Source organism: Indicator indicator, chromosome 8 (assembly GCF_027791375.1).
Source record: "Indicator indicator isolate 239-I01 chromosome 8, UM_Iind_1.1, whole genome shotgun sequence".
NCBI lineage: Eukaryota > Metazoa > Chordata > Aves > Piciformes > Indicatoridae > Indicator > Indicator indicator.
Window position 1 is genome coordinate 1,345,594 of NC_072017.1, and position 11,925 is coordinate 1,357,518.

The 11,925-nt window shown below is 47.8% G+C and overlaps 1 protein-coding gene across 1 annotated transcript in view; it reads left to right on the forward strand.

Moving 5' to 3' along the window:
* The window catches only part of CEP135 (centrosomal protein 135), a 29,400-nt gene extending 19,485 nt beyond the window's left edge, over nucleotides 1-9,915 (forward strand). Inside the window, exons 13-24 of the mRNA XM_054383284.1 lie at nucleotides 98-175; nucleotides 329-480; nucleotides 1,155-1,270; nucleotides 1,354-1,508; nucleotides 1,932-1,987; nucleotides 2,986-3,154; nucleotides 4,422-4,532; nucleotides 5,711-5,896; nucleotides 6,853-7,062; nucleotides 7,614-7,816; nucleotides 8,976-9,080; nucleotides 9,765-9,915. Of these exons, the coding sequence (XP_054239259.1) occupies nucleotides 98-175; nucleotides 329-480; nucleotides 1,155-1,270; nucleotides 1,354-1,508; nucleotides 1,932-1,987; nucleotides 2,986-3,154; nucleotides 4,422-4,532; nucleotides 5,711-5,896; nucleotides 6,853-7,062; nucleotides 7,614-7,816; nucleotides 8,976-9,080; nucleotides 9,765-9,915 (1,692 nt within the window). The remainder of the gene's footprint in view (nucleotides 1-97; nucleotides 176-328; nucleotides 481-1,154; nucleotides 1,271-1,353; nucleotides 1,509-1,931; nucleotides 1,988-2,985; nucleotides 3,155-4,421; nucleotides 4,533-5,710; nucleotides 5,897-6,852; nucleotides 7,063-7,613; nucleotides 7,817-8,975; nucleotides 9,081-9,764) is intronic.
* The last annotated feature ends 2,010 nt before the right edge of the window (nucleotides 9,916-11,925 follow it).

Below are 11,925 nucleotides of genomic sequence, written 5' to 3' on the forward strand. Positions count from 1 at the left end.
CATTCATCTAATAATGTAGAGCAATGTGGTGTTAAGGTTTTGATGGTTCAGTCTAGAACTGTCCCTTATTCCATGGCATTCCCTACTTCTGTCTCAGATTCAGCAAGAAGCAGCTAACCTGGAGAGATCAAAGATGCAGCAGGATATTTCAGAGCTGGAGAAGAATATTCAAGAAGTAAGTGTGTTATTAGGAAGGGAGCTTTGATTACCCCCTCTAAAACAGGATGGACTTCTCAAGCAATGACTTTTGTTTTCAATGCATATTTCTGCAAAGGTGGTGGAAGGTTTCTACAGCCATAATGTGTTTGGTTGCTTCCTTCAATTGCAGCTTGAGATTGAAAGGTGTGAACTGAAGGCTACAGTCTCTATCCTGAGAGAGAGAGTCAGCTCTTTGGAAAATGAGCTAAAGCTGCAGTCCAGTAAACTTGCCCAGTCATCTGATGATTCTTCTCAACTTAAAGCTGAGATGTGCTCCCTTCAGTAAGTCTAACACAGAATGCACTCAGCTTTCACAGGCACTGACATCATTTGGGTGGCTCTATGACTGCAAAGCAGAGCTGAGTGCCTGGGAAAGACCACAGCATATTTTCAAAATCATTTGGTACTGGTTTTGTCCTAAGGAAAGTAAACAGGACCAGGGGAACTGCTGTGCTGGCTTGTCACTGATTTGGTGTCCAGATGTGCAGGTCATTTTTATGGCTGATTGGAAATTAGAGTTTTCTCCTCCCTCTGGAATGGTTTCCTCTAACCACCATGTTCTCTGCTCATCAATGCAGGAGAACAGGAAGCTTCTCAAAGGCTTTCCAAATGAAACTGAATGTTTAAGATTATTGTGGTGGTTCCACCAAGGTTCCTTTGTTCTCTTTTAGAATGGTGTTGAGGTGGACTTGCTCCAGAAGTCCAGAGCAACCAAGTGGTGTTGGCTTCAGCAGTCCTTAATAGGCCTCCCTGGCTTCAGCAGTCCTTACTAGGCCTCCCTTTCTCCCAGAGAGAGCAGACTGGGGTTAGTGTGACACCACAAATTCATGCTGCTGGTTGATATGAGCCCACCCTGTTGTGAGGTCGTGCTGGAACTGCTACAGCACTTCAGACAGCTTCAGAGCTCTAAGTTGATGACTAAGTCCCAACCTTTCAACTGTGTGGTGATCTTCCAGGCTCTTAAATGACCAACTCCAGAGGGCTGCTGAAGATTTACAGCACCGATTGTCCCTCAAAAAGGATGAACTGCAGGCAGCTCAAGAAGACATTGTCAAGCTAGAGGAGAAAATAGGTAATCACTGATTCTTTTTGTGCTTCTTTCTCTCTCTTTTTTTTTTTTTTAAATCCAGCAAGTACTTATCATTTTGTTTATAGACAGGTTAAACCAGAAGAGCACTTCACAGGATGAAGCTGTCAGTGTGCTCAGAAATACCATTAGTGTTTTGGACAAAGAAAAGGATAGTCTGCAAGAAACTGTGGATGAGAAAACAGAAAAGATTGCATGCCTGGATGACAACCTAGCTAACAAGGTATGTGCACTAAAAGTTACTGCTGTGCAGTCTGGGGGTTTTTATAGCACTTACATTTTGCCTTGATTACAAAGCCTGTGCAGCTCTAGGCATCCCACAAACTCTGTGTTTGGACTGAGCATTTTAATGATGGTTGTTAGTGTTTTCCTTAAACAATGCAGGAAATTAAAGAGGTATGTTTTGCATTTCACTCTTGGGAGATGTTTACTGAGATGAAGGGATCCAGCCTGAGGTGCCAGAAGCTCTGGCTGACTCCCCCTGGCGTTTTGATATGAGGACAATCCTCTCTCAGTGAAGTGTGGAAATGTGAGGCAGTTGCATTGTAGTGGTGGGGTTAAAATAGAGGTTTCAGTGTAAAGTTCTTCAACTTGAAGTATTCTTTTTACATAATACCTCATACAACTTCTGCCTTTATGTCTGTAGGAGAAAACAATTACCCACTTACGGCTAATGCTCTCCGAGCTGGAGGCCTCCACAGAGTAAGTGAAGACTGGGAAGCCTTCTTCAGGGCTTCCATTTTCTCTGGTGGTTTGAAAGTGCCAGCAGATGGCTCCTTTAGTTATTTGAGTGAAATGGGCTTCATTCTGTTGAAGCCACACAGAAGAGTGTAGTGTGTGGAGAAAGATGGACACAACCTTCAAGAGGGACAGGGAGAGAGTCCAACAGAGAGCTACCAGGATGCTGAAGGGATTGGAGCACTGCCCTGTGAGGAGAGCTAAGAGCCCTGGGGCTATTTAGTCTGGAGTAGACTGAGAGGGGATTTAATAAATGTTTCTAAATATCTGAGAGCTGGGGGTCAAGAGGGAGGGGACAGGCTCTGCTCACTTGCACCCTGGCATAGGACAAGGGGCAATGGATGGAAACTCCAGCACAGGAGGCTCCACCTCAACATGAGGAGGAACTTCTTCACTGTGAGGGTCCCAGAGCACTGGAACAGGCTGCCCAGAGGTTGTGGAGTCTCCTCTGGAGCCTTTCCAGCCCCACCTGGGTGTGTTCCTGTGTGACCTGTGCTGGATTCTCTGGTCCTGCTCTGGCAGGAGGATTGGACTTGAAGATCTCCTGAGGTCCCTTCCAACCCCTAACATCCTGTGTGATCCTGTGAACCTTTGAAGAGCCTTCCCCTGCAAGTACATTGCAGGCTGCTGGGATGCTGTTCAGCCAGCCATTAGCAATTGCCTTCCTAAATTGGTAACACTTGTTAATTGTCAGTTAAGAAGGAGTTTTTTAGTATTCTAGATAAGATTAGATTGGCTAACTCAGAGCTAAACTCTTTGTTACTGGCATGGCAATTCTTCTATCTTAAGCTCCTAGTACAGTCCTGATGAAGAGAAGAGGCTGAGGGAGCTGGGGTTGTTTAGCCTGGAGGAGGCTCAGGGGTGACCTCATTGCTGTCTACAATTACCTGAAGGAAGGTTGTATCCAGGTGGGGGTGGACAGTATGAGAAGAGAGAACTCAACTGAGCTTTCCACTTGGCAGCCAGATGAAGGAGCTGCTGAGCAGCAGGGACAGTGAGATCTCCAGCCTGCGGCGCCAGCTCGACACAGCCCACCTTGAGCTGACAGAAACAGGCAGGGTGAAGGAGATGGCTCTGAAAGAAAGCAGGCGGCTGCAGGATGACCTGGCCACCATGGCCAGGGAAAACCAGGTAGGGAGGCACCTCTAATACTGAACTGCTGAACTGATTACTGCTTCCTTGCATAAAGTGGTAGCTTGGGGGTGCTGGGTGCTGAGCAGCTCCCCGTGAACCAGCAGTGCCCTCATGCAGCCCAGCAGGCAGCTGTGTGCTGGGCTGCAGCCAGAGGAGTGTGGGCAGCAGGGCAAAAGAGGGGATTCTGCCCCTGGACTCTGCTCTGCTGAGACCTCACCTCCAATCCTGCTTCCAGTTCTGGTGTCCCCAGGCCCCAGGAAGGACACAGAGCCGCTGGAGTGAGTCCAGAGGAGGCCACAAAGATGATCCAATAGCTGGACCACCTCTACTCTGGGGACAGGCTGAGAGAGCTGGGAGTGTTCATCCTGGAGAAGACTCCAGGGGGACCTTAGAGCTGCCTGCCAGTACCTGAAGGGATCCTACAAGAAGGCTGCAGAGGGACTTTTCATCAGGGTGTCTAGAGAGAGCAGAGGCCTTGAGCAGCTGAGTCTATTTGAGAGGTGTCTCTGCCCATGGTGGGGAGGTTGGAGAAGATGATTTCTGAGGTCCTTTCCAACCTGAGCCATTCAAGGATTCTGCAATTCATTCCATTCCTTTTGTATAGCCAATCCTATTGCAGCTCATCCTGAGACTCAGGTGCCTTCTAAGTTTGATGAGACATAAATGTTGGAAAGTGGACTTTCTAGAGACACAGAATTTGCCCTCACTCAGTGCCAGTGAATCATAAGGCTGGAAAAATCCCAGCTGACAAACATCTGTGTTGAACTTTCCAAAGATCAATATGGTGTCATCAGGGAAGCTGCAGATTTCATCAACTAGTTTGATGTTGTTTTCTGTGATGACTCTTGCCAAGCAAACTCATTGGTGTCCCTAGGGCAACAGGAGGTCTGTCTGAGCCCTACAAATTCCAAAGGGCTTTCACTAAATTACTTAGAGGCAGAACAGAGTAACATCTGGATCATGTGCAATGACTGATTTAGTCTGATACAGTGACTACTGGATGAGGATGATCAGAGGAAATTCTTCCCCATGAGGGTGGTGAGACACTGGCACAGGTTGCTCAGGGAAGTAGTGGAAGCCTCATCCCTGGAGGTTTTTGCAGCCAGGCTGGATGTGGCTGTGAGCAACCTGCTGTAGTGTGAGGTGTCCCTGCCCATGGCAGGGGGGTTGAGGTCCCTTCCCACCCTGACAATTCTGATATTCCATGATCTGTAGCCATTCAGTTACTCAAAGGCCCTGCTTTGCCTTCCTGCAATCTTTTTAGGCCATCAGCAGTGAGCTGGAAGACGCAATCCGTGAGAAAGAAGAGATGAAAACTAGGGTCCACAGTTACATCACTGAGGTTTCCAGGTTTGAGACCCTGATGGCTTCCAAGGTAGCAGTATAATCATTGCTGTTTGCAGTAAATCCAGGGGTTGAGTACAACACTAGGATAGAGTTAGCAAATTAAGAACTGTGTGCTCTGGGTCCTCTTCTCCCTGCCTGTCCCCCTCCCAGCACTGCATATGGAGACAAAGCTTTACTTTTCTGCACAGTCTTCACTGGCTTCACTTTGAGCTTCAGTTTCCTAATCCCTGCCTCATTCTCCCTGCACCTTCCAAGTTCTGCAGAAAGCACAGAAGGCATTTCAAAGCCAGTAGCCTTCCTCATTAGATCTGTTCCTACTTGCAGCATGCTGACCTGCCGTGCATGCCATGATCAGGGGGAAAAGGGAATGGAGCTCAATGAAGAAGAGAAACTAATCACTGCCTTCTAATGTGCACTAGCATTTGGGCCAAATGCAAATCCTCAGCTGTATTTGTTCTGGCACTGCATAACTTGTAAGCACTGAAGTTTGCACTTCTATAGCAGACCAAGGTCTGTGTGCACCAAGAGACTTTCAGGCCTCCCCTGGGAGCCTTCAAACTCATTAACAGCTGCATTGAATAAAGCTGAGAGCCATCTCTGTATTGATTTAGTGTTTGGCCTTGCAAAAGGAGCGATGCCCTTTAGTAATGGCCTGCTAGGGGGCTTAAGAGAATGGAGAACGGCTCCAGGGGGACCTTAGAGCTGCCTTCCAGCACCTGAAGGGATCCTGCAGGAAGGCTGCAGAGGGACTTCTCCTCAGGGGGTCTAGAGCCAGGCCAAGGGGGAATGGTTTGAAGCTGAGGCAGAGCAGGGTTAGAGTGGAGCTGAGGAAGAACTTGTTGAGGAGGAGGGTGGTGAGACTGGCACAGGCTGCCCAGGGAGACTGTGGCTGCCTCCTGCCTGGGCCCAGGCTGGATGAGGCCTTGAGCAGCTGAGTGTAGTTGAGAGGTGTCCCTGGGCATGGTGGGGAGGTTGGAGGAGAGGAGCTCTGAGCTCCCTTCCAACCTGAGCCATTCTAGGATTTACTGTTTAGACTTGCAGAAGCAGTGACGCCCCTCAGTAATAGCCTGCTAGTGGGATTAAGAGAATGGAGAAAGATCTATTTTGTTCTGAAACCCCAAAGATATTGTAGGGAGTAAACATGACATAAACCCAAGCAACTGGAGGTGTGTTGATGGTTGCAGAGTGATCTACTGTTTCGTTTAGGAGAAAGAAAACCAAGAGCTGCTGGAGAAGTTCCGAATGCTGCACACACAAGCTGAGGACTGGGAGATGAAGGCTCATCAGGCTGAAGGGGAAAGCAGCTCCATCCGCCTTGAGCTCCTCTCTGTAGACACAGACAGGAGACATCTGAGAGAGAGAGTGGATCTGCTGGAGAAAGAGATTCAAGGGGTAATCATCACTGGTGCAGTGGAAGTCTGTTGAGAGAAGTGGGCACCTGCAGGTGGTTTTTAATCCAGTGAGCACACTGCTTGTAAGGCCTTCATGGAAAACACTTCCTGGGCATGAATGGTTCAAGACACAGGGTTTGGAACACTTTGGATTTCCTTCTCCCTTCCCAAAATGAGGTTTTAACCCTTGTTGATCTCTGTTGTACAGTGATCATTGCTGTTATGTTACATGTCTCTGTCAGACACCTGGGTTTAGTTGCCTCGAAGTCTATATAGCTGAATTCTTGCATTTGTTCTGAAGCTTTGAATGAAGTGTGTGAAGCACTTGGGGCTGGAATAAAGGTAAAAAAATCTGGCAGCAGCAGCCTAAATCCAGAACCAGGATTCCATAATACCACAACCTAGACCAGTATCATAGGAAATAATGAGGATTAGAACTTCAAGGAGATGAAGTTTTAGAGTAGAGTAATTGTGGATTGACCCTGTTCTGTCTCATGCTTTTAATTAGACAAAAAGAGTTAAGAGACTTTTAATATTCTAAGCTGAGTAAAAAAAAAAAAAAAAAAAAAATTGTATTTAGGGGATTTTAAGCATTTAATTCTTACCTGAAACTGGAATCCATCCTCATTCCACTTGCGTGTAGTATCACTGAATATATCTGGCTGGAAGAGACCAACCCATGCAGTCCAGCCCAGCCCTGAAGGGTCAACACAAAGCCATGTCCCTAAACAAAAGTACTTGTTCCTCATGGTGGTGACTAAAAACTGCATAGGTGGCTTATTAGTTGTCCTTAGCTTAGGGATACAGGGAGAGGGGAGGAAAGGAAAGTAATATAATTTTATGGGGAAAGATAATTTTTAAGGGAAAATACATTCTTTTTGAAAAGAACAGCTGTTAAGCAGCAAAGGACTGTTAGCAGTGAGCACTGAAGGGGTGTCCATGTTTGTCTTTGCCCAGCATATTGTCGCACACCAAGCCTATGAATCTCAGATCTCTGCCATCACCAAGAACATGGCCAAGCTGGAAGAGGACATTAAGCGTGAAAACCAGGACAAGTCCTCTGTGCTGGCAGACCTGGCTTCTGTGAGAGAGCTCTGTGTGAAGCTGGAGTCAAACAAGGAACTCATAGCTCGGCAGCTGACATCCAAAAGCATGGAGTATGAAAGGGTAAGCAGCAGGGGCAAGTGGAATTGCTGTGATAAAAGATTCTCCTTCTCCCTGGGGGTGTTTCAGGCCAGGCTGGATGAGGCCTTGAGCAGCTGAGTGTAGTTGAGAGGTGTCCCTGGGCATGGTGGGGAGGTTGGAGGAGATGACCTCAAAGGTCTTTTACAGCCTGAGCCATTCTGTGATTCTGTGAATAGGTTTAAAATAGTTGTAGACTGTAATTTGTTTTCATAATCACAGAATGGTCTGGGTTGGAAGGTCCAGAGGTCATCCAGTCCAAGCCCTTCTGCAGCCAGCAGGGACATCCTCAACTAGATCAGGCTGCCCAGAGCCCTGTGCAGCCTCACCTTGAATATCTCCAGGGATGGGGCCTCAGCCACCTCCCTGGGCAACCTGTTGCAGTGTTTCACTACCCTCCTGGTAAAGAACCTGTTCCTAACAGGCTGCTTCCTATTCCCTTCCAATCATGTTGAATGTTTAGAATAGCTCTCCACCAGAGAGAGCTGTGTGTGTGTAAACCAAGGCATTGATAATGTACACCATTTGTGGCCTAGGTTCTAGCTGAACTGGAAGATATCAAATCAGAAGCAGAGCTGCTGAAGAAGCAGCTGTCCAGTGAGAGACTCACAGTTCAGAACCTGGAAACTCTTCTGGCTGCTAGCAGAGACAAAGAATTTCAGAACCATCTAACCACCCATGAGAAGGACTCTGAAATCCAGCTGCTGAAGGACAAGCTAACACTTGCTGAGAGCAAACTGTGAGTCTAATTGGGGTTGGGGGGGGTGTGTATGTGTTTGGTGTCTTACAGAGCAACATGGAACAACCTCAGAACTCACCAAACTTTGCTTTCTTTCTTTGTTTTACAATAATGATCTTGGGCCCTGAATTCTTACCTCCATCCTGCAAGCATTTGCCTGTCTCTGAAGGACTTAGAGTAAGACACCACCAAGACCTCTTGTCTTCTGCATCTGATCCCAACATGCTGCAGCAAGAGACCATCCTAGGAATGTTCCTGATTAACAGGCAGCACAGGAGAAAATGCTCTGCTGTTCTTTTGGGATCTTCCTGGAGTCAGAGACCTGTGGGTGCCAGGCAGGAAGCCTGGGACTGAGCTAGGAGTGGACCTCATGGTTCAGATTCAAGTCCAGTGCTTTAGCACTAACCCAGCACAGCAGTGCTTCTCCAGGGGGACTTCTGAGCACCACACCACCTCCTGGCTTTGAAGACTCTATGGAACAACATAGCTGTCTAGACTCTGCTTTAGACACCTTCTTTTACACTCCATTATTTTTTTTTTTTGCTTGTTTGCTAAAGCAGTTACTGCTGTTTTGCAAGCAAGCATGGAGCAGTGCATCTCCTTCTCTCACTCAGGATTTGCAGGGCTGCTTTTCATTCTGCTTCTTGCAGTTGAAACAGCTTGGCCCAAACACCAAGGCTGAAATGGGCATGTTCTGAGATTCTGGGCTTGCAGTAATACAGCTTTGACTTAGATCTGATGCAGCTGTGTTCATTGCTGGGCCTCCTTGATACCATTTCTACCTAAGCCCTGTCTGTTGTGTTTGTTTTCTGTGGCCAGTCACTGTTTCTAAAGTGTACATATAAAAAGCAACAAAAGGTAGTGAAGCAATAAATTCATCACTGGGTTTATCTCTTTGTATAGTTTGTGTTTACCTTTTGTCTGTGAAAGAACACCATGCAATGCAGTAAGGATGTAGTGAGAGAGAGGCTTGGAGCTTCTCACTTCTTTCTCACCTGAAACCATTCTGTTATATTCCCTTGGTTACTGCTTCTGATTTGTTCAGTCTGAGACAACACTTTCAGCATCTCTTTGTTGGTTTACCTTGCTGTAACGTGCATGAACTCCCTAGCTGACACTGTTGAAAGGAAACTTTCTTGCTTCTCGTGGTTTCTTGTAGAAGCAGCTGTCAGAGGGAGGTGCCCCTGCTCCGAAGCAGAGTTGCACAGCTGCAGACTGACTGTGATGTTCTCAAGAGGCAGCTGACCACGGAGCGCTTCGAGAGGTAAGGTGCTGGGGGCTCACCCAGCTGGCTCTGCCCCTTCCTACTCACTTCTAAACCTGCTGCTTTTTTGATCATGAAATGCTGCTGCCAGTTCTGGTGTCCCCAGCAGGAGGAGGACATGGAGTCCAGTGGAGGGCCACAAAGATGATCCAAGGGCTGCAGCAGCTCTGCTGTGAGGCCAGGCTGAGGGAGCTGGGGGTGTTCAGTCTGGAGAAGAGAAGACTCTGGGGGGACCTTAGAACTGCCTGCCAGGACCTGAAGGGATCCTGCAGGAAGGCTGCAGAGGGACTTCTCCTCAGGGGGTCTAGAGACAGGCCAAGGGGGAATGGTTTGAAGCTGGGGCAGAGGAGGGTTAGAGTGGAGGTGAGGAAGAAGTTTTTGAGTAGGAGGTGGTGACACTCTGGCACAGGCTGCCCAGGGAGGCTGTGGCTGCCTCCTGCCTGGGGGTGCTGAAGGCCAGGCTGGATGAGACCTTGAGCAGCTGAGTGTAGTTGAGAGGTGTGCCTGGGCATGGTGGGAAGGTTGGAGGAGATGAGCTCTGAGCTCCCTTCCACTCTGAGCCAGTCTGTGGCTCTCTGAAATCCAGGCTGTTTGCAAAGCATTGTGAAAATGACAAGATGGGAACTAAAAGCAGTTAGGTTTGCTTGCTGTGACCCTGCAGCCCCCAGTGCTGTGTGTTGGCAGGGAGCGAGCGATCCAGGAGCTGCGGCGCCATGGCCTCTCCACCTCCTCCCTGCGGGCATCGCCTCCTCTCAGCTCCACACTCAGGTCTCCCTCCCAGTCTCCAGAACGTGCCAGTGTCAGGACATCTGATCCAGCAGCAGCAGAAAAGTAAGCAGCTGGATTGTCCCAGCTTTCCTCATTCAGAGTTAGGTTGGAATTGTCTCCAGGTGATACCTTTTTAATTCCAGGGCATTCTTACACACTTCAGGTGCTTCCACGCTCTTTTCATTTTATTGGAACAGATAGATGCAAAGTGCTCTCCAAAGACCACAGAATGTAATGGATTGCCTGGTCTGGTCTTGTTAATAGTCCTGCACCAGCTGACAGCTGCCAAATCTCTATCACTTGCTTATTCTTACCATTAATTATATCCAAATATCCATTGCTAGTTCATTACTGGTACCAGGTCTCTCCAAACAACTCCTGGAATGCCATGGAATTCTCTCAGGTACAGCACTCCCCAGGAGACAGTCCAACTAAAATGCATTTGCACACCACACAGTAGCTGAACCTGTGTCCACAACAAGTGCAGAAAAAGGGTTCCTGTGTTTTCACTGCTGGTGCTTGAATGCTGGGAGTGCCCAGGAATGTGATTACTGCAGGCCAGCAGAAAGAAACCAGAATCAGCCACTCACCTGTGCATCTTCACTGAGGACTTTGATCTCTTGGAGATCATTGTTGGGTTAGATGAGATCACTTCTGTGCTGCAAGCCTGATTACTGACTTGATCTCTTGTCTGTCCCATCCTGCATAATGAAGTGAGGAGTGGCAGGACAGGGACAGCTAAAGTAATTGGTTTAGGAGATCTGTGTACTGGAACAGCTCAGAAACTAACTGCTCAACTCCAGAAGACAGAATTCCAAACTGGAAAGACCTGAACCTTCATCTCTGTTCCTACAAACACAAGGCTTGGTCTTAAACTTATTTTGTGAAGAAGAGCAGAGGTTTCCTGAGTGCTGAGCTCAGTGTGGCCACGCTGTCAGCAGTTTTTCTCTCTGTGAGTTCCTGGACAAAGTGAAAAGAGGAAACTGGCAGTGGGAATGGGGCAGCAGTTAGGGCTGCCCTGCTGCTGAGCCATGAGGCAAGCCCTGGGACACTGCAAATCAATGCTTGACTGAGCCACCATTAGATTCCTGAGTGTCTGCAATGGAGAATGGCTTTAGTCTTCCTTGCTTTACAGTGAGTCCTAGAAGCAATAAAAGCAGTCCTGTTCTACTTGAAGAATACCAACTTGACCAGCAGATCCCCCATTTTCATGGAATAGAGTTTCTGAGGGGTTCATTCAGCTGCAGTTTGATGTTTTGCTGCCTTGCCTTTTAAACCCATTGTTGGACTGTCACATCAGAATGGTCTCAGCAGTGCCATCAGCAGCTTTCACTCATCAATTCCTCCTTGGAAGCTCAGCACAGGGAAGTGTGCTCTGTGCTGGCTGTCTGCAGGGGTACAGTTATCTCCTCTTGCCTGATGTCATCTTCTCAAGTAGTTTTTCTCCTCCTTGGCTTGCATTTGATTTGAGCAGTGAGTGTAGTTGTAGCTAATATGCTCCAGGTTGATGTTCACGACTAACAGCAGGGAGGATGAGAAAGCAAAATCTAATGAATGCTTTTTATCCTAATATTGAGTAGTAAAAGTCCCTGGATAGCTTTATTGGCAATGTTTTCCTTTCTCCACCAGAAGTATGAGCTTCCAGGACTAACCAGCACTGGAGCAGCTGAAGCTTCCCCTTGGTACAAGGACTTCTTGTATGAAATGATGAAGGCTGACTTGTGTCCTACCTCTGTCCTCTTCCAGTCAGTGCTGCCCTGTGCCCCTTCTGAGAGCTGATGAAGTAAGCAACTTTGCAAAGTGGCTGCTGTCCCAGCTGGCTGAGCTGTGCCTGGGCTGTGCTGGCTGGTTGGGTCTGGCTGAGCCTTGTTACTGTTTTGCAAGGATAATAAATATGAAGGAAAAGGAGCACTTGAGGTGACAAAGCTCTTGGGGGTCATTTGTTTGTCCATCTCACTGGGAGCTAACACAGATCACACACAGGGTTGGCCTCAAAATGCTGAGCCAGGCCATGACAACTTTCTAGGGTTGGGCTTTGAAGGTGTTTTCTGTTTACAGGCCCCTGTCCCTGGTATTT